The sequence below is a fragment of the Monopterus albus genome, unplaced genomic scaffold, assembly GCF_001952655.1.
Source record: "Monopterus albus unplaced genomic scaffold, M_albus_1.0 scaffold287.1, whole genome shotgun sequence".
NCBI lineage: Eukaryota > Metazoa > Chordata > Actinopteri > Synbranchiformes > Synbranchidae > Monopterus > Monopterus albus.
This window is the reverse complement of record NW_018128167.1, coordinates 289,888-308,018: the sequence shown is the minus strand read 5'-3', so window position 1 is coordinate 308,018 and position 18,131 is coordinate 289,888. Positions and strand designations below refer to the sequence as shown.

The 18,131-nt window shown below is 46.0% G+C and overlaps 1 protein-coding gene across 1 annotated transcript in view; it reads left to right on the top strand.

Annotated features, from left to right (window-relative positions):
* The first annotated feature begins 6,647 nt into the window (after positions 1 to 6,647).
* Positions 6,648 to 18,131, top strand: part of shkbp1 (SH3KBP1 binding protein 1) — an 11,693-nt gene continuing 209 nt past the window's right edge. Inside the window, 18 exon segments of the mRNA XM_020622686.1 lie at positions 6,648 to 6,809; positions 8,200 to 8,253; positions 9,047 to 9,092; positions 9,214 to 9,346; positions 10,026 to 10,106; positions 10,412 to 10,582; positions 10,708 to 10,798; positions 11,923 to 12,113; positions 12,421 to 12,536; positions 12,917 to 13,004; positions 14,577 to 14,693; positions 15,026 to 15,196; positions 15,349 to 15,504; positions 16,540 to 16,636; positions 17,075 to 17,134; positions 17,136 to 17,245; positions 17,386 to 17,488; positions 17,705 to 18,126. Coding sequence (XP_020478342.1) covers positions 6,751 to 6,809; positions 8,200 to 8,253; positions 9,047 to 9,092; positions 9,214 to 9,346; positions 10,026 to 10,106; positions 10,412 to 10,582; positions 10,708 to 10,798; positions 11,923 to 12,113; positions 12,421 to 12,536; positions 12,917 to 13,004; positions 14,577 to 14,693; positions 15,026 to 15,196; positions 15,349 to 15,504; positions 16,540 to 16,636; positions 17,075 to 17,134; positions 17,136 to 17,245; positions 17,386 to 17,488; positions 17,705 to 18,126 — 2,266 coding nt within the window. The 5' untranslated portion in view covers positions 6,648 to 6,750.

The window sequence follows — 18,131 nt, the reverse complement described above, 5'->3', positions numbered from 1 at the left end:
TGCATTTGGAGAAAGATTCAGCGAGTTCAGAAAGGAAAAAACACTCTGTCCTTCCCTGTCACACCGCTGGACATCGACCCATCCCTGTTGAACATATCCACATTCACAGAGATAAGTCAGCCCAATCTTGAAATTGAACTGGCCGACATAGCGGATAAAGACTCATGGGTATCCAAGTTCAAAAGCCTGACAGCGGATCTCAAAGAAGTCGCCCGTCAGAAGGCCAATCTCGCTAAACAGCACAAATGGATTGAAAACCTCCCCAGACCCGACAAACTTGTTTTTCCCATTCCCGACACGTATGTGAACATGATAAAGTATGCATTTGGAGTCCTGTCCATCTTTGGCTCAACATACTTATGTGAACAAGTTTTCTCGAGCATGATCTTCATAAAGACCAAATATGGCTCCCGCCTCGCAAATGAGAGCCTACAGTCCTGTGTGAAGACCAAAGTCACATCTTCAGCCCCGACAGGGAAGATCAGCTTCAGAAACAGAAGGCACATTAAACAGGTGAGAACACTAGCATTTAATAGAATATTATTTTTCAGAAAAAAACATTTATTTCAGACCCAAAGTTGATGTAGTTGTTTATTGTATGTTCGGGTCCTTCGGTTGATTGCTGGCCGAGAAAGAAACCCGAAGAGGATGAGAGCACACTGAAATGGACTTGTCAAAAAACGTTCCTAATTTTCTGTTTACTTTTTTAAAACTGCTAAGCTGCAACTATATGTTTTTTATATTAAAGTGGGCTACGTTATGTAAAATTAAAAAAAGATTAAAACATTTTTTAAAAGTTTATAAGCTGTGTTATGTTTTGCAGCTCCAGACTATTTTTCTTTAGTGGAAGATTGGGCAAAATGTCTCTTTTGATAGTAAAGGTTGCCGACCCCTGGTTTAACCTCTAGAGTCCTGAGCTTTGGAAACCCAAGCTGTGCGGTCCTCATATGAGGACGCAGGGACTCTAGAGGTTAAGGGCTACAACAGCACGATCACCCCAGCGTTTGTATCTGGCCCTTGGCACCTCTGAAGGAAGCTGACTTGCAATATTTTAGTATTTTCGCTTAAGTAAAGTAAATCTGAGTAGTTCTTCCACCACTGCCAACATTTCTTTTCAGTGTAGCAGACTTTATAAAGTAACTAGTCACAGTAACAGTCACATATGTAGTGGAGTAAAAGCTAGGTCTACTGGTGGAGTAGCACTGAAGTACAAAACTGAAACTAACTGCGGTATTTGAATAAATGTATTTACTTACTTCTCATGACTGGTGTTATGTTTTACCGGAAATCTTCCTGACTTAGCTGATGAAGGAAGGTCCAGTTATATTTTTGTTTCATCCCATGTTACTATGACGACCACAGGGACCCCTGAAATGTCTCTGTACACCGGTCAGATGGTGTCGGACCCTGCCGCTCTGTCAGTGGCCATCCTGAGCTCCGCGGTAGCCACGGGTCAGACCCCCGGTCAGCCCTTAGCGCCTGGGCTGATGACGAGTCAGCACAATCTCACCTCCGTCAGTCGAAGTCTGAGCGTTCGGGATGCTGCTGCTTCCACTCAACCTGCCTCCAATCTGACAGTGAACAGTCTGGGGAACATCAATCTTCACCCGCCCCTGGGGCCCACAGGGCAGGCTACTAACAGCCCACCACCCTCAGCAGGGCAGGAGCCCGAACCTGTGGATTCATCAGCGGTCAAGTCTGAACCTCAGGTAGGCCTTGTGTGGTGTTGGGGTGCAGTAACCCAGATTTCCACCACAGTTTGATAACCCCACTGAAAGTGGGCCAGGACATGATGTCTCGCAGCTAATAGGGCGAGTAGAGTTGTCGAGACAGTATGAGGCGGTGGAAAAGGGCTAGACATGAGTCAAAAAACACATCTTGTACACACGATGTTAGCCATACGTAGAATCTATGGATCATAAATCACTAAATTGTCGACCTCCTCACTTCACAGTGTGGTGCTGCCATAGAGCCAGGACTCATTACAGCACTAGCTTTGGACTGGAGGCTGTGTTTTGTACAGTTTGCCCCAATCAGGCCTCCATAGTTCACATCATAGCTCCAGGAAACAGGACACAATGGGAGGGGCAAGGAGCGATAAGGAGCGGTTTGTGTGTCAGTTTGTTGTGAGTCTCATTTGACCCTCTAGACTGAAAAGACATCGGGAAGAGTAGCTTCAAAAATCACAGAATTTACTGGGATTTAAAAAGTGTTTGACTTCATGTAAACTTTCAAATGTATAACTTTAAATGTGTTTGTCCTATTGGAAGCTTTGTTGACACAATACAAGTCCAACACTTCTCTCTGTGAATCTTGTTCTTTACAGGAAACTGTGATCAAGCTCAGTGAAGACCAACATGAAGACACTGCAGGACAATCAGCAGGTGAATGCAGGGTTCAGTCTGGTGGGGATTGTTGGATAAACATTGGGCTAGAGTCAAAGTCAGTAAAGTTTATGCTTGCTTGCTTAAAACTGTGGTGATTCCTGAATGGTTGTGTCTGACAGTGCTGCATACAAAGCTAATATATGTTTTTCTCAGCCTCAGACCTTGGGAAGGGTACCAGCCATGGTTACAGGAGGAGGGACGAGAAGCATCAAGAGAAGCGAGTCTGTGAGAAATGCAACAAAGGCTTCCGCTACCCATATCAGCTGAGGCTGCACATGAGCTGTCACGACAAACCTTTCTCCTGTGACCAGTGTGACAAATGCTTCCACACGGAGAAGACTCTCCAGACTCACCTGCAGGCCCACAGAGCGAAAATGGCGAGTCAGAACGTGTGGGCGTGCAGCCAGTGTGACAAACGGTTCAGCTTCCAGGACAGACTCGCAGCACACCTGTTACACCACGAAGCCGAGAAGAAATCCTTCGCATGCTCCGTTTGTGAGAAGACGTATAATAAAATGCATCTGCTGAGACGACATGAGACGGCCCACTCCACGGTCCGGCCGTTCATCTGCGACACCTGCGGAAAAGGATTCAAAGCCAAGAGTGGCCTGCGGCAGCACCAGTCCATTCACACGGGAGAAAGGCGTTTCACCTGTGCCACCTGTGGGATGAGGTTCAGGACATCCGGTCATCTGTTTGGTCACAAGAGAGTGCATTCGGACGAGCGTCCCTTCAGATGCTTTGACTGCGGCAAGGCGTTCAAGCTGAAACGAATGCTGGTGCAGCACCAGATCGTCCACACCAAGGAGAAACCCTTCATCTGCGAGATGTGTGGGGCTGGATTTGGTCTCAAGTTCAACCTGCAGAAACACCTTCGCTTCCACACAGGTGAGAAATGCTTCAGGTGCGAGAAGTGCGGGGAGGAGTTCTCGGGAACACGGGCATTTAAGACCCACATGTTTGTTCATGGCACCACGAAGCCTTTTAAGTGTCACCTGTGTGGTAAGACGTTTTTCTTCAACTCTAAACTACTGGAGCATCAACGGGATGTGCACGGGGACCAGGAGGCGGCTCCGAGTCAGCAGAGAGAGCAACCTGCAGGGTTCAAACCCTTCAGCTGTAAGGTCTGTCAAAGATGTTTCTCCAGCCCTAACACTCTGAGACGTCATGAGGAAACCCACTCGGAGGAAAACAAATTCATCTGCTCCACCTGTGGGAAGATTTTTCACCATAAGTATACATTTGTCTACCACATGCGGAGCCACAATGAGGAGAGTTTCAGCAGCTGCAGCGTGTGCGGGAAGAGGTTCTTGCAGCCGAGCCGTCTGAAGGAGCACATGACGATCCACACCGGAGAGAAAATGTTCTCGTGTGAGCAGTGTGGCAAAGCCTTCAGGATACGCAACAACTTGTACCGACACACTAAAATCCACAGAGGAGTGCGTCCGTACCAGTGCCAGGTGTGCGGAGGTAAGTTCAGTCAGGCTCAGTCACTGAAGTTACACATGCAGAAGCACACTGGGGTGAAGCTGTACACCTGCCCCCACTGCAGCCGGGGCTTCTGCGACTCCAGGAATCTCAAGAAACACCGCTGTGGTGACCAACGCTCAACGCAGAAAGCAGCAAAGTGACAACATGACCTGGGGCATGTTTCTTAAAAGCTGTCACCATCTGAAATTTGTCTTTTCTTTCTGGAACACGGCTGTAGAGATAGCGGTGTCAGTCTGTCGGCCCACTGCTTCAGTCCAGACTGGGATATCCACGCATCAATGGGATGGTTTGCAATGAAATGTTGACATTCATCTTTCCCCAGCATGAGGAGAATTGTAATCACTACACAACAATACAGTGGATATAAAAAGTCTACACACCCCCGTTAAAATGCCAGGTTTCTGTGATGTAAAAAAATGAGACCAAGATAAAGAATTCCATAACTTTAGCCACCTTTAATGTGACCTATAACTTGTACAACTCAATTGAAAACAAACTGAAATCTGTTTTTCAGTGGGAAGTAAAAATAAAAAACTAAAATAATGTGGTTGCATTAGTGTGCACACCCTCTTACTGTGGGGCTGTGACTGTTGTCAGAATTAAGCAGTCACATTCAAACTCATGTTAAATAGGAGTCAGTACACCTGCCATCAATTAAAGTGCCTCTGATTAACCCCATATAAAGTTCAGCTGTTCCAGTAGGATATTCCTGACATTTTCCTAGTTGCATCCTATAGCAAAAGCCATGGTCCTCAGAGAACTTCCAAAGCATCAGAGGGATCTCACTGTTAAAAGGTATCAGTCAGGAGAAGGGTACAAAAGAATTTCCAAGGCATTAGATATACCATGGAACACAGTGAAGTCATTCATCATCAAGTGGAGAAAATATGGTGCAACAGTGACATTACCAAGAGCTGGACGTCCCTCCAAAATTGATGAAAAGACAAGGAGAAAACTGGTCAGGGAGGCTGCCAAGAGGCCTACAGCAACATTAAAGTAGCTGCAGGAATTCCTGGCAAGTACTGGTTGTGTAGTACATGTGACAACAATCTCCCGTATTCTTCATTTGTCTGGGCTATGGGGTAGAGTGGCAAGACGGAAGCCTTTTCTTACAAAGAAAAATATCCATGCCCGGTTACATTTTGCAAACACACATTTGAAGTCTCCCAAAGGCATGTGGGAAAAGGTGCTATGGTCTGATGAAACCAAGGTTGAACTTTTTGGCCATAATTCCAAAAGGTATGTTTGGTGCAAAAACAACACTGCACATCACCAAAAGAACACCATACCCACAGTGAAGCATGGTGGTGGCAGCATCATGCTTTGGGGTTGTTTTTCTTCAGCTGGAACTGGGGCCTTAGTCAAGGTGGAGGGAATTATGAACAGTTCCAAATACCAGTCAATATTGGCACAAAACCTTCAGGCTTCTGCTAGAAAGCTGAAAATGAAGAGGAACTTCATCTTTCACCACGACAATGACCCCAAGCATACATCCAAATCAACAAAGGAATGGCTTAACCAGAACAAGATAAAAGTCTTAGAATGGCCCAGCCAGAGCCCGGACTTGAATCCGATTGAACATCTGTGGGGTGATCTGAAGAGGGCTGTGCATAGGAGATGCCCTCGCAATCTGACAGATTTGGAGTGTTTTTGCAAAGAAGAGTGGGCAAATATTGCAGAGTCAAGATGTGCATTGCTGATAAACTCATACCCAAAAAGACTGAGTGCTGTAATAAAATCAAAAGGTGCTTCAACAAAATATTAGTTTAAGGGTGTGCACACTAATGCAACCACATTATTTTAGTTTACTTCCCACTGAAAAAAAGATTTCAGTTTGTTTTCAATTGAGTTGTACAAGTTATAGGTCACATTAAAGGTGGCTAAAGTTCTGGAATTATTTATCTTGGTCTCGTTTTTTTACATCACAGAAACCTGGCATTTTAACAGGGGTGTGTAGACTTTTTAGATCCACTGTATATGTATTTACCTTAAAGGACGCAGCTGGAGATTTGCTCTGTGTGATTCCCCACAAACCCTGTCCAGAGACCAGCAGCACCGGTGAATGTGGTGTCTTCACCATAATGCATGAGTCCAGACCTGAGTCCAGCTCATCACTCTGTGCCGTAGACCTCCACTGTTGTCCACCAGCTGTTAAACCCCCCCAGTGAGCCACACCGCTGCACTGGGGGGCAGGTTTCCTCCTCAGGAGTACAAGAAGCTAGCAGAGTAGTGTAAACAGAGCAGAGATCAGTTGAATTTTTCTTACTTGAGAGGCTGTAGAAAGTGGCGGCCATTCTTAGACCTTGGAGCTGTTTGTTTAAAAAATGATGGGTTGGTAAAACTAAATAAAACATATTAAAAGTTATTTCATTTGCAAGTTTATTTGCTTTTGCAAAAGTACAGATCATATTCATTTTTACTTTTGCTTTTAAAATTAACTTTGCCCTATTTTTTCTGATGGAAAAGGGCCTTCATACAATTTAGAATAAACCCTGAATTATTGTCAGTAGAGGTTGTGCTGAATACAAATATATAGTTTATATTTGCATTATGAAGGCATTGATGTTGCACTCAGTGTGTCAGTACTTGTACTTAAAATGTGCCTCGTTATATTGAATATTTTCACGAAGTTTAACGTTTTTCTTCACAAAATAAAGTTGAGAGAGGATCTTGTAGTCCTGTTCCCGTAAGAGACTCCGGTCCGTGGTTTTTGCCTGGTTTTCTCATCCGATCTACGAATCCATCACGAGTTTTCCCTCAGACTCACTGCACGACAGGAAGTTGTTTTAGAAGCAAGATCGTAAACAGGATTTATTGTAAAAATGGATTAAAATTATAGAGTATTGTAGTTTCGATGTTTCAGACTCTGTAGATGATGTCCAACACAGCGAGGAGCGGAGAGATCATCCATCTGAATGTCGGAGGGAAGAGGTGAGGAACCGGAAAATGTTTGGGGAGTGTTAGCTAACCCCGGCTATGTACTGGGAAAACAGCTAATACAGATGCTTCCGTTATCGGACCGGTTCACGAAAGTCACTTGTGTGTTTAATGTTCAAGGCTTTAATACTTGGTTCTCTCCGTAATTACCAGCTGGCTACTCAAACTCCACTTCAGGTTAACTGTTTTAACTCGTGTCCAGCTGTTCCTCAGCTCGACGCTGTATCTGTTACACGTTAGTCCCATAAGTAAAATGCTTTTGGCAGGAAACATTCATGCTAGGAAGAAAATTAACTTGGAGTAAGTGAGACAAAAATGAAGTTGGGATGAAACCGAGGTTAAATGTTTGCTTCCGGTTCGATGATGGAATCAAGAAGCTGTAACGTTAACAATTACAAATCGGGACAGTTTAGACGAATGTGAATCCGGGCTTGTCCGACAATGGAACTCTGAGATTGTAAAGGTTTAAGGATCATTTAACCTAAAACAACAGCTTTGTACATTTGCAGGCTTATGTATGATATAACTATGAATATGCAGTACATTTTAAAAGCTGTAGGCTCTAAAAGTACAGTGAGGGTGCTTTAATAAAACAAGCCATTTATAGTTTTTAATCAGTGAACATCGTACCAAATTCCATCCTGGAATATGCAAACCTTTGTACATGAGACAATTAGTTTTCCTTTTTAAAAAGGGAGGCTTATTTTATATAATGTTAAAGTGGGGACAGTTGAAACAGTATGTACTTCCATCAGTCAGAAATGTGCTAGAAGCAGCTGTTTTCTAAAGCCCCAGTTTGATCCTGGCTGTGTGAGCAGCCTGTTTATATGTCATCGTCACCTCTGGCTTCAGCATGACACAGTTCTTGTCCTGTCAGCCACTGAAAAGGAACAGGCCTCCTGTACACACACAAAACAGGTTCACAGTGATTTTCACAGATAGAACACACAGTTTGTTAAACAGTTCAAATAACCAGACAAATATTGCAGGTTAAAAAAAGTGTATCGTACCATTTGACTGCATTTTAAATTGAAGTTGCAGCCATTAGTTGAGACGTTGCAGTTGTCCCCAGGTATGGAGTCAGGTCCTGTCTTCAAATGCACATTCTGCATTTATCATTATATGTGGACATGTTTAATGGTGTTAAAAAGAAGCTGAGAGATATGTTTGTTTTAAAATCATGTCGGTCCAGTGTAAATAGTCTTCATGTAATTGAGGAGACTGTAAAAAGTGTTGTGGCCCTACCAGCTGAGTTTTTTAAAATTCAAACAGTAAAATAAATGCTTTGCCCACCTGTAGCTACACCAAGGTATTTGGCAGGTATATTGTTTCAGTCACTTTGTAGAAGTTGCCATTAACAAACAGGTGACAATGTTGTTCACAGGTTCAGCACCTCCCGACAGACGCTCACATGGGTCCCCGACTCCTTCTTCTCCAGGTCAGTGTGACACACACAGTACCAAGGTCCACGCCTGTAATCTTGTGCTGCATTGATTATTGGGAAACTCCGCAGCTAATTAAACCACAAATCAAGATATTTTGTGACAAAAAAATTCTCTGCTGGTAAATTCAGCATAAAAACAGTGCTTCGGCTCAAATCTTTTATTTTGCATGATGAAATTTAATCAACGTGAGTGTTGTGTTTCCAGAGGAGTAGTGCTGGGTATCGAACAGTACTTTTATGGCATCAGCCGAATTTCTTCAGTACCATCCAGTATCGAAAAACCGAGTACTGAAAATGCCTGACTGCATTTTTAGTTATTGATGTTAACTGAACAATGCTGTGGTAAATAGGTTTACTTTGTATGTTATGAAACTGCTTTGAGTGCACAAAGTGGCACGGAATTGAAAACTAGAACTAATGATCGGTACCAACATCTGTAATATATATATATATAAGTAGATTCTATCAAATTTATATGAAGAGAGTATGGTTTAGGAGCCAGTATCGAAGTCAGGGTATCGGTACCAGTACCAAACATTTTGGAATGAGACCTGGCCCTACGGAGGAGTAGAAAAGTGTTTTGAACCAAAAGCTGTTTGGGTTATTTGGTCTGTGCCCAGTTAAAAGGTTCAGGGATTTGATTATGGAAAGGCTTGTGGGGTGTAATGAGACTGTGCCCTAGAAACCAGTGTGTACCTCTCGTGTATTACCCAGTAATGTATCGGTGCTGTTGCTGTGGCCGGTGCTTGTCTAACTTTAACGTGTGTGTGGTTTGTTTTGTCGTCAGTCTTTTGAGTGGTCGCATCTCGACTCTGAAGGATGAGACTGGAGCTGTGAGTACAGTACACCTCTGTGGATTTAGTGACATGATGATCAGCCCTTAGTATTGTTACCACCAGTGTTGCACCGGTTTGTGTGTGTGAACCTTCCTTTGGTCCCCGTCTCTCTCTGCAGATCTTCATCGACAGGGACCCCTCTCTCTTTGCCTCCATCCTCAACTTCCTACGTACCAAAGAGCTACACCCTCGCTCTGTCAACGTGCACATGCTCATGCATGAGGCCGAGTTCTACGGAATCACGCCGCTGGGTGAGACGCACAGAGTCACAGAGTGTCAGAGGATATGATGAGTCTGAGAAAACCTGCTGAGTGAGAACAGCTCCACCTGCTCCAGGCCTGGCTCTGTGAAAAACATTGTCAGCAGGTGTCTTGATGTCGCACATGAAGACAATTAAATTCATTCATCTGCAATAAACCTCTTGCTCACAAAAATCAGGTTACTACACCAGGAAACGCTGTGAACGAGCCCATTTTAAAGAGCAACTTAGCACCCTCTGGTAATATTGTTGATGGTGACCTCCAGTGTTTTAAGTGTAGCTGGGGATGTTTGGACCAGAAACCAGGTCTTTACAAGTGGGCCCCTGTTTTGTTGGTACTGCCTATAAGCACGTGGTGGCTGCTGCTGGTTCCCAGTACTCTGCTGGTTAACATTTCATGGCAGCAAGACTGGGAGAAGGCTGCTAGCCATCATACATGAATGTCAGTAGTGCATAAGTCATTTCAAAAATCTGCTTTGCAAATGTTTTCAGGAAGATAATGCATTCACCACATTTGTTTAAGCTCAAGGAAGTGCTGTGGTGAGACACACTGTGACGTGCACTTCAGTGTGTGTCTGTACACTGTGACGCCACTGACCTGATTCTTATCTGGTACCCACTTCTGTTTCCTGTTGCATTATCTGATGAAAGAACTTTGTTTTTTGTAATAGTACGCAAGTTGCAGCTGTGTGACGAGCTGGATCGATCTTCCTGTGGAAACGTGCTGTTCAACGGCTACCTGCCTCCACCAGGTACACTGCCCAGTTGTCCCCGTACACCTGGTCTTTGATAAGGAAGGATCAGTCAGGCAGGGCGTGTTTAAAACACTGTATCACATTATTGAAGTTCGTTTAAAACTGGGTATTGATCAGCTGTACCCAGCAGGTCTGTGTCCATCAGTGGGACTGAGCAGGGAGAGGTTTTAAATTAGCCTCTGTCTGCTCCTCTGCACGCAGCTTTGAAGTGAAGTGCACACAGCTCCAGCGGCCGAAAGCAGTGTCACTGTGCACAGTCACTGGTTACCTATGTCCTCACTTCCTGTCTCTGTCACCCCCAGTGCACCCAGCAAAACGTCACAACCGTCACAGCGTGGCAGGATCGCAGTTCATGGTGGGCCGAGCGGTTCCTGTAGAGAGAGCGCCGGTCAGACGCAGCAACACCATGCCCCCCAACCTGGGGAACTCTGGGATCCTGGGCAGATCCAGCAGCGAGGAGAGGACGACTGGAGGTGAACACACACACACACACAGACGGGGGGCTCTAGGATTTTATATGAAGTCTCTGAATAGGGAAACATTAGCAGTTGTGTTTTTAAAGGAAGGATTGTGAGTGTTTTCCTGCTTGTGCATGTAGGTCAGCCATCAGATCCCGGCATGGTTCGGATCATCTGTGGTCATCACAACTGGATTGCTGTGGCCTACACACAGTTTGTCGTCTGCTACAGGTGAATCTGCAGATGGATTGGTTTCTCTTAGAGCTCATCTGATTGGTTAGCTTGTCACACTTGTCTCCTGCATGTGATGACCTCTTCCAGTTTTTATAGTGAAAAGCTTTTTGTGCCAAACACAGCAGGAGCTTTTCTGAAGCAATTCAACTAACGAGTGCATGTGTCTCCTTCAGGATGTGATTGGATAATCATTTACTGAAGACATGGTGTTTTGATAATCAGCACTGGTGGATGATGATGGGACGACTGTTATTTTCATGTTTCTATAGGTGAATAAACTGAAATTTGAACAATGCAGTTACAAACATTGTGTAAGGGCTAAATCCTCCTTGTGTAAAGGGAAAGTTTACAGAATCTCAAGCTGTGTCCACATCTCAGGCCATAAGACTCAGCTCTGACCTCGTTGTGTCGCTGCTTCCTGTCTGTGTGTGTCAGCGCCGTGTACCCTGCTCCGGTGTGAACACCGCTAAGCTCCTAAACTGCCACACAGATGTAGCTAAAATGTGAGCCATGTGCACACAAGAATAACAACCAGGTGGTGTGTGTGATGGTCACATGACCCAGTTTCCTCCCAAACCACTGGGTTACGACATGTTCCTCCCAGTTTGTCCTGATCAGAAGCTTCTCCACAAACGTCCACCACATGTGAAACATCCTGGTCTCTCCACTGACCCCGTCGCTGTCGTCACGCTCCTCCATGTTTACTATTACCAGTCTGTGAAGGGCCGACGCTGAATGATGACGACACGGCTCCTCCATGTTTACTATTACCAGTCTGTGAAGGGCCGACGCTGAATGATGACGACACGCCGTATGTGCAGAGGAGGAGACGTTAAAATGACCACATGGATTCTGATCTGACCGCTCTGACGGCGGAAGCACAGTCAGAGGTCGGAGAGGAATTGGGTCTAGGAGCACATATGCAGGTGGCCCAGATCTGGTCTGAGGACACCTGGTCTGGTCTGTTCACATCAGGTCTGAGTCACTGGCAGGGAAACTGCAGCTAGGATGTGGATGGAGATATTATGTTTTTAAGGGAAAAAACCTTTTATAATTTGGGTGAATTGACCCTTTAATCATTACATTTCTCAGTCTCTCTTTCTTTTTTGTTTCACCACCAGGGTGAAGGAGTCGACCGGGTGGCAGCAGGTCTTCACCTCTCCTCGTCTGGACTGGGTGATTGACAGAGTCGCGCTCAACGCCAGGGTGATGGGCGGCTCCCTGGGAGACAACGACAAGATGGTGGCTGTTGCCTCGGTGACAGAGATCATCCTGTGGGCCATCTGCCCGGACGGCAATGGAAACGAAATCGGTACAAGACCTCATATGTATCTTGGCATGTTTGTCTGCATTAGCAAACATTCAGTAACTAAGTATTCAGAAAGTTACACAAGTGTGTCCAGAATTAAAGCTACACTCACAGTGTCAGTTTGTACATGTTCCGAAAAGCTGGTGTTGTTTTCTGAGACAGTGAGTGAAGGGCGCCATTTCTGTGGCCGCTCTTTGAATTCGTAGGTAGCAGAGAGCTTCCTGGAGGAAACGCTGCAGACTTAGCCAACAGCTATTCTTCACAAAGCACAGAAACGACTTGACTCTGAAGTTGTGTCGCTCTCCTGCAGGTGTCTTCAGTCTGAATGTGCCGGTCGAGGCCCTCTTCTTCGTTGGTAACCAGCTGATTGCCACCAGCCATGCCGGGAAGGTCGGAGTGTGGAACGCTGTCACCAAACACTGGCAGGTGGGTGGAAATGTAGCGTTTGCGGATTCAGGTTGTTTTGTTAATTTCAGCACAGAGGCTTTTGCGCTAAACGTACGGCGAGGAGAAAGGTTTTTATCTAGCAGTGAACTACTGCTGAGTGCGTTACAGGGGAAACCTCTGGACGAGAGCAGGGCTGTGAGGATGGTGCTGACTGAGGCCCGTAGGTCTTTACATCTCAATGTGTGCGGTGCAGCCTATCTGGACCTCAACCAAAGCTGGAAATCTCTTTTGCATTTATCAAGTCAAATTCACACCAGCTGTCTTGTGGAAATAACAAACAGCAGGATGCAGATTGGAATAAGAACACAGTGAAGTCATGTAGTGAAGCAGATGCGTGGTGTTCTGTCGTCTCTATGCAGAACCAGGAAGTGGTCCCCATCAGCAGCCATGACACCGCCGGCTCCTTCCTCATCCTGGGCTGCAACAATGGATCCATCTACTACATAGGTGAGAAACACTGCAGCTCATTGACATGCTACAGGTGTAGTTCAGAATGAAGGCGGTGTGTGTCCCGCAGGGTTTCTAGGGTGTCCATGTTTGTCCTTACAGCTGTTTGACTCTGTCTGGTTATTTGAAATGTCTCAGCAGCTGCTGGATGGACTGGTGTCAGGTTCATCCATGGTCCTCAAAACTTCGAATCTTAATCAGATCCAATCAGTATGGGACATGTTGTCCCAGTATTTCAGAGCAATTCAGATTAAGACCACCCAGATCCAGACCAAGGTATTTCAAGTTACCGGATCCTGAAGTGTTTTGATCGAGTCCGCCTCCTCCTAGTGGACTTGAGGAACAACATGAGGACAGTACAGCAAGTCAGAGCCATTAGACATGACAGACTGAGTGGTGGTGCAGTGTGAGATGCTGTGGTCAGTTATACTCTTGAAGCTTGATCACAGATGGACTTGTGGCTTTGTGGTTTACATCATATTTGATGCTGATTTTCTGATCACACTCATTATTTGGTTGTGCATGTTGCACAAGAGGCCACTGCAAATGTGACAAAAACAAAGGAATCAACCATGTAAAGGCTACAAATAATGGAATATCTACATTTACAAACTTTACCATCTTTTCTTGAATAATCCTTTAATGGTTTAGTTTAGTGGTTAGCGCCGTTGCCTCACAGCGAGAAGGTTCCGGGTTCGGGCCCCACCTGGGACCTTTCTGTGTGGAGTTTGCATGTTCTCTCCGGGTACTCCGGCTTCCTCCCACAGTCCAAAGACATGTAGCTTAGGTTGATTGGTGTCTCTAAATTGCCCATAGGAGTGTGTGTGTGTGTGTGTGTGGTTGTTCGTCTATGTGTTAGCCCTGCGATGGATTGGCGACCTGTCCAGGGTGTACCCCGCCTTCGCCCGATTGCCGGCTGGGATTGGCTCCAGCTCCCCCCCCGTGACCCCGTTCAGGGACTAAGCGGTAGAAAATGAATGAATGAATGGTTTAGTTTATAAAAATGTGACGTGTTCAGATGTTCGGTGCTCGACCAGTGTGGGTTTTTCATTGGCTGATAACGATCGGGAGGCTGAGGGCTGACGTGTAAACATCATTAGCACCGTTTTTTTTTCTTTGTGCATCAGGTAAAATACAGAAATCTAATAATAACAAATGAGACATAAATTTGCTGAACTTAAATCAACATTTAACACTAATAATATCTGAATAGTAAACCCTGGAGCAAGCCACAGACAGCGCTGCCTGTTGATCAGCCTTGTGAGTGCAGACGTGGACCTAAGTGAACTTATCACTTAGTTGACCAGTGCCCCTTCAGGTTGGCTGTTGGCTTCGGTAAGGCCCAGACTCTTCTAAGCTCCATGTTTCCTGTGAGACGTCTCGACAGCTCTGGACTGGATTTAGCTCAGTGCTGTAGAGCCGCACAGTGATCGTACACTCCTCATTTTGTTTACCTGCTGATTGAAAGTGCAAACCTGTGCGTTATAATCATTAAACTGAGCGACAGTTTATTGATACGTGTACATTAAGCAGCCGAGTTTAAACACGATGTCCCTTTGTTCTGTCTGCCAGATGTGCAGAAGTTTCCTCTGAGGATGAAGGACAACGACCTGCTGGTGACAGAGCTGTACAGAGACCCAACTGAAGACGCCATCACTGCCCTCAGTGTCTACCTCACTCCCAAAACCAGTATGGAGCTGTAACATTGTCTGCTGTTTGTCTTGTACTACATCTGCTACTACTAGTACTTTTAAGGGCTGGGTACCAACGCTTGTACTTTTGGTAGTGATCGAAACATGTCCAGATGTGTCAAACCAAACGTTTGCAGGTAGTTCCTGATAAAATCTGAAAGTTTGACTAAATTGAACTTTTGTGTTGCAGCTGTTTGTGCTGGAGGAGGTTAGTTTGTGGTTGTCTTACAGTTCCTCCAACATCTGCTGACATGAAATGATGAAAGTGATGAGAAAATGTATTTGGTGGTTTCACTGTGAGAAGGCCAAACTCTGATTGCATCTGGTCAGGTGACAGTGGGAACTGGATCGAGATTGCATACGGGACCAGCTCTGGGACGGTTCGAGTCATTGTTCAGCATCCAGAGACCGTGGGGTCAGGGCCACAGCTCTTCCAGACCTTCTCTGTCCACCGCAGCCCCGTCACCAAGATCATGCTGTCTGAGAAACACCTCATCTCAGGTGCGAGTCTGAGAAGCACCCGTGTTTAAAGCCGCTGTAGAATTCAACAGCTGAATCAGTGTCCGACGCGTTTTCTCTCAGTGTCAGTTGGTTGCTGGTCACTGTGTTCCTTTTCCGCCCTGTCACCCATCTTCCCGTTTGTTGTTCTTCAGTTTGTGCAGACAACAACCACGTGCGGACTTGGACGGTGACTCGCTTCAGAGGGATGATCTCCACCCAGCCGGGATCCACGCCGCTCACCTCCTTCAAGATCCTCAGCCTGGATGATGTGGACGGACACGGAGGCTGCAGCGCCGGGACAGAGATAGGTAACAACCACGGGGCTGAACGGTCAGAGATTGGTGTGAGGGCTCGTCCTTCAGTCGTCTCTAAAAGGTTCAAGCTAAGAGTTTTCTCCATTGATTGGAGGCAGTGTCAGAAGCAAAAGGCATAGTTTTAAGAATATATGAAGCAAACGTCGGTTTTCTTTTTGCAACACACCAGATTCTAAAAGCTGAATGAAAACTATTTTGGTCTGTATAACTGCACAAACATGACAAGAAGCACGGTGAAAGGGTGGAGGCTGCAGCTCGTCGACGCCTGCCCCTCACACACCAAAACCAAGTCTGTCTCTGTACACTAGTCAAATTCCAAGCATCGTTTATTTTATATTTGTTCATTAAATTATTTTAAATACATTTTAAGCTTGATAAGTGTAGTGCATGTTTTTAAACTCTCAGTACAGCTGTTCCATAAATCCACCTTGTGAAGTGCACGTTCCACTCAAGTCGTAGCGGTTTTCTCTCATTTTAAAACAACTTCCGGATGCTTGGTGGTCATTTTTGACCTTATACATCATTTGAATTATTTTAAAATCTACTGTGTCTCTAAGTTTTAAAATGTTTAGTTGAATAAATAACGGATCGGTTGGTTCATAGTAACTTGTCTTATTTACAGTTCGTGTGACTTTCTTTTGGAGTCTCTTGTTTTGTATGTACAGTATTTGGCCAAACCTCTACACAGTCATTCATGAAAGTATCTTTGAGCAGCATCATATAAACAGTACATCTTGATTTAAGAAATCTGGAGCTTTACTCCAGATGAGTGGAAAGAAAACCATGCAGGGTCACTGATTCATCTTGAACGATGCTTCCTCTCTTCAGCAGAGGAGCTGCTCTGGAATCACTTCACTAAAAGTCTGTGTTGGTCACTTTATGCTAGTTTGTCCTTTCCCTTGTCAGCCAGCTGTCACCTGGTTACAGTCACAGTCCATTAAAATCCACGTTGGTTAGACTTGGAATCGTTTTGGTGGAGGAGACGACACTCAGAGGTCGGGGGTCAGACTGTGTTCTGTGTGGTTTCAGGTCCATATGGAGAGAGAGACGATCAGCAGGTGTTTATTCAGAGAGTTGTACCGGACACCGATAAACTCTATGTGAGACTGTCGTCCAATGGAAAGAGGTGGGTGTCTGTGTGGAGCTAGCTAATACATCTCACTCATGTCCAAGTAAAACGGGCCCACTGGGACGTCGCCCCCTTAAGGTGCGTGGGTCTACACTGTAAACATTTGGACAGGCTATGTCTCCCACACAGCTCCGTCAGTACTGATCTAAACCTGCCTGAAGCTGGGACTTGACACTTTAATGTTCAGACTGTGTTCTGCAGAACAGTCCAAACACAGTCGGCCCCTGTTTCTCCTTACTAAAGTCCAAATTCATGGAATACTTTTATTATTATAATAAATGCTTTACCTGCGATTCATAGAGTTGGAACTGCAGCTACTCAAATCAGCATTTAACCAAGTGTAGGAGAGTGAAACACAACTCTCAGCCTCTGTTCACATCCAAGCTGAGCATTAAGATGTGGATGCAGGTTTTAACGCTGCTCTGTGTCTCTCAGGGTGTGTGAGGTGCGCTCGGTGGATGGTACCTCCATCACGGCCTTCACGGTTCATGAGTGCTATCGCCCCCCGGCCCCGGCGCTCCCTGTTCAGTGGCCACAGCAACGGCAGCATCCAGATGTGGGACCTGACCACCGCCATGGAGATCGCCGGCAAGGTCGACATCAGAGGTCAGACTCTTCAGATGATGCAACTTTATTGCTCAGTGGCTTAATCACTGTAGCTTTAGAGCTGTTACATTTCAACGTATGTGACACTGGAGCTGTGTGATTAGCCAGTGAGTCATGTGCTTTCATCGCTTGTGTGGCAGCGCTGGGCGGACCAACGGAGGAGGAGCTGCTGGAGCTGTTGGACCAGTGTGACCTGGCTCTGACCAGAACACCTGACAGCACCCCCCGAGCCTCGACCTGCAGGTACATACACTTCTCCATCAGTCCAGCTGGGAGAACCAGCGTATGATTTTTGCCTTTAAATTATTTATAATTTTATTTATTACTGTTAGTGGTTGTGCACCTGGAAGCAGCAGGTGTGCGTGTTTGTGTGTGTGTGTCCCCAGAGGTAGCACAAAGTTTAACTCGACAACAACAGTGCAGGTGCCTGTTTCCATCCACTGTCGTTATGTCCTGCAGCCTCCACTCTCAGCTCGGTGACAGCATCAGGACGGAGCGGCTCCACTCTACAGGAGGAGGTCGAGCAGCCGGAGCTTCAGGTTCATTGGCTTCACTGTACAGCTATGTCCCTGGACAAGCCCCACCCCCTGCGCTCCTCAACAAACCTGGCTTCTCAGGCGCACCCAGTGCTGGGCTGCACACTGCTGCCTTCCCCGCCTATGGCCACAGCTCCACCCCTAGCTGCCACCAGGCTGCCAGCCCTCGTCCTTCCAGACACACAGACCGGGACAGAGAGTGGGGATCCATCCGCAGGGGGAGCTTCGTGGAGCGCTGCCAGGAGCTCGCTAAGGGTTCAGAGGCAGCCGGGGGCTCTGGGTTCGTGCTCCCAGTGGGGGCTGAGGGCATCAGGCGGAGCTTGGCGGCGTGCAACGAATTTGGGGGCAGC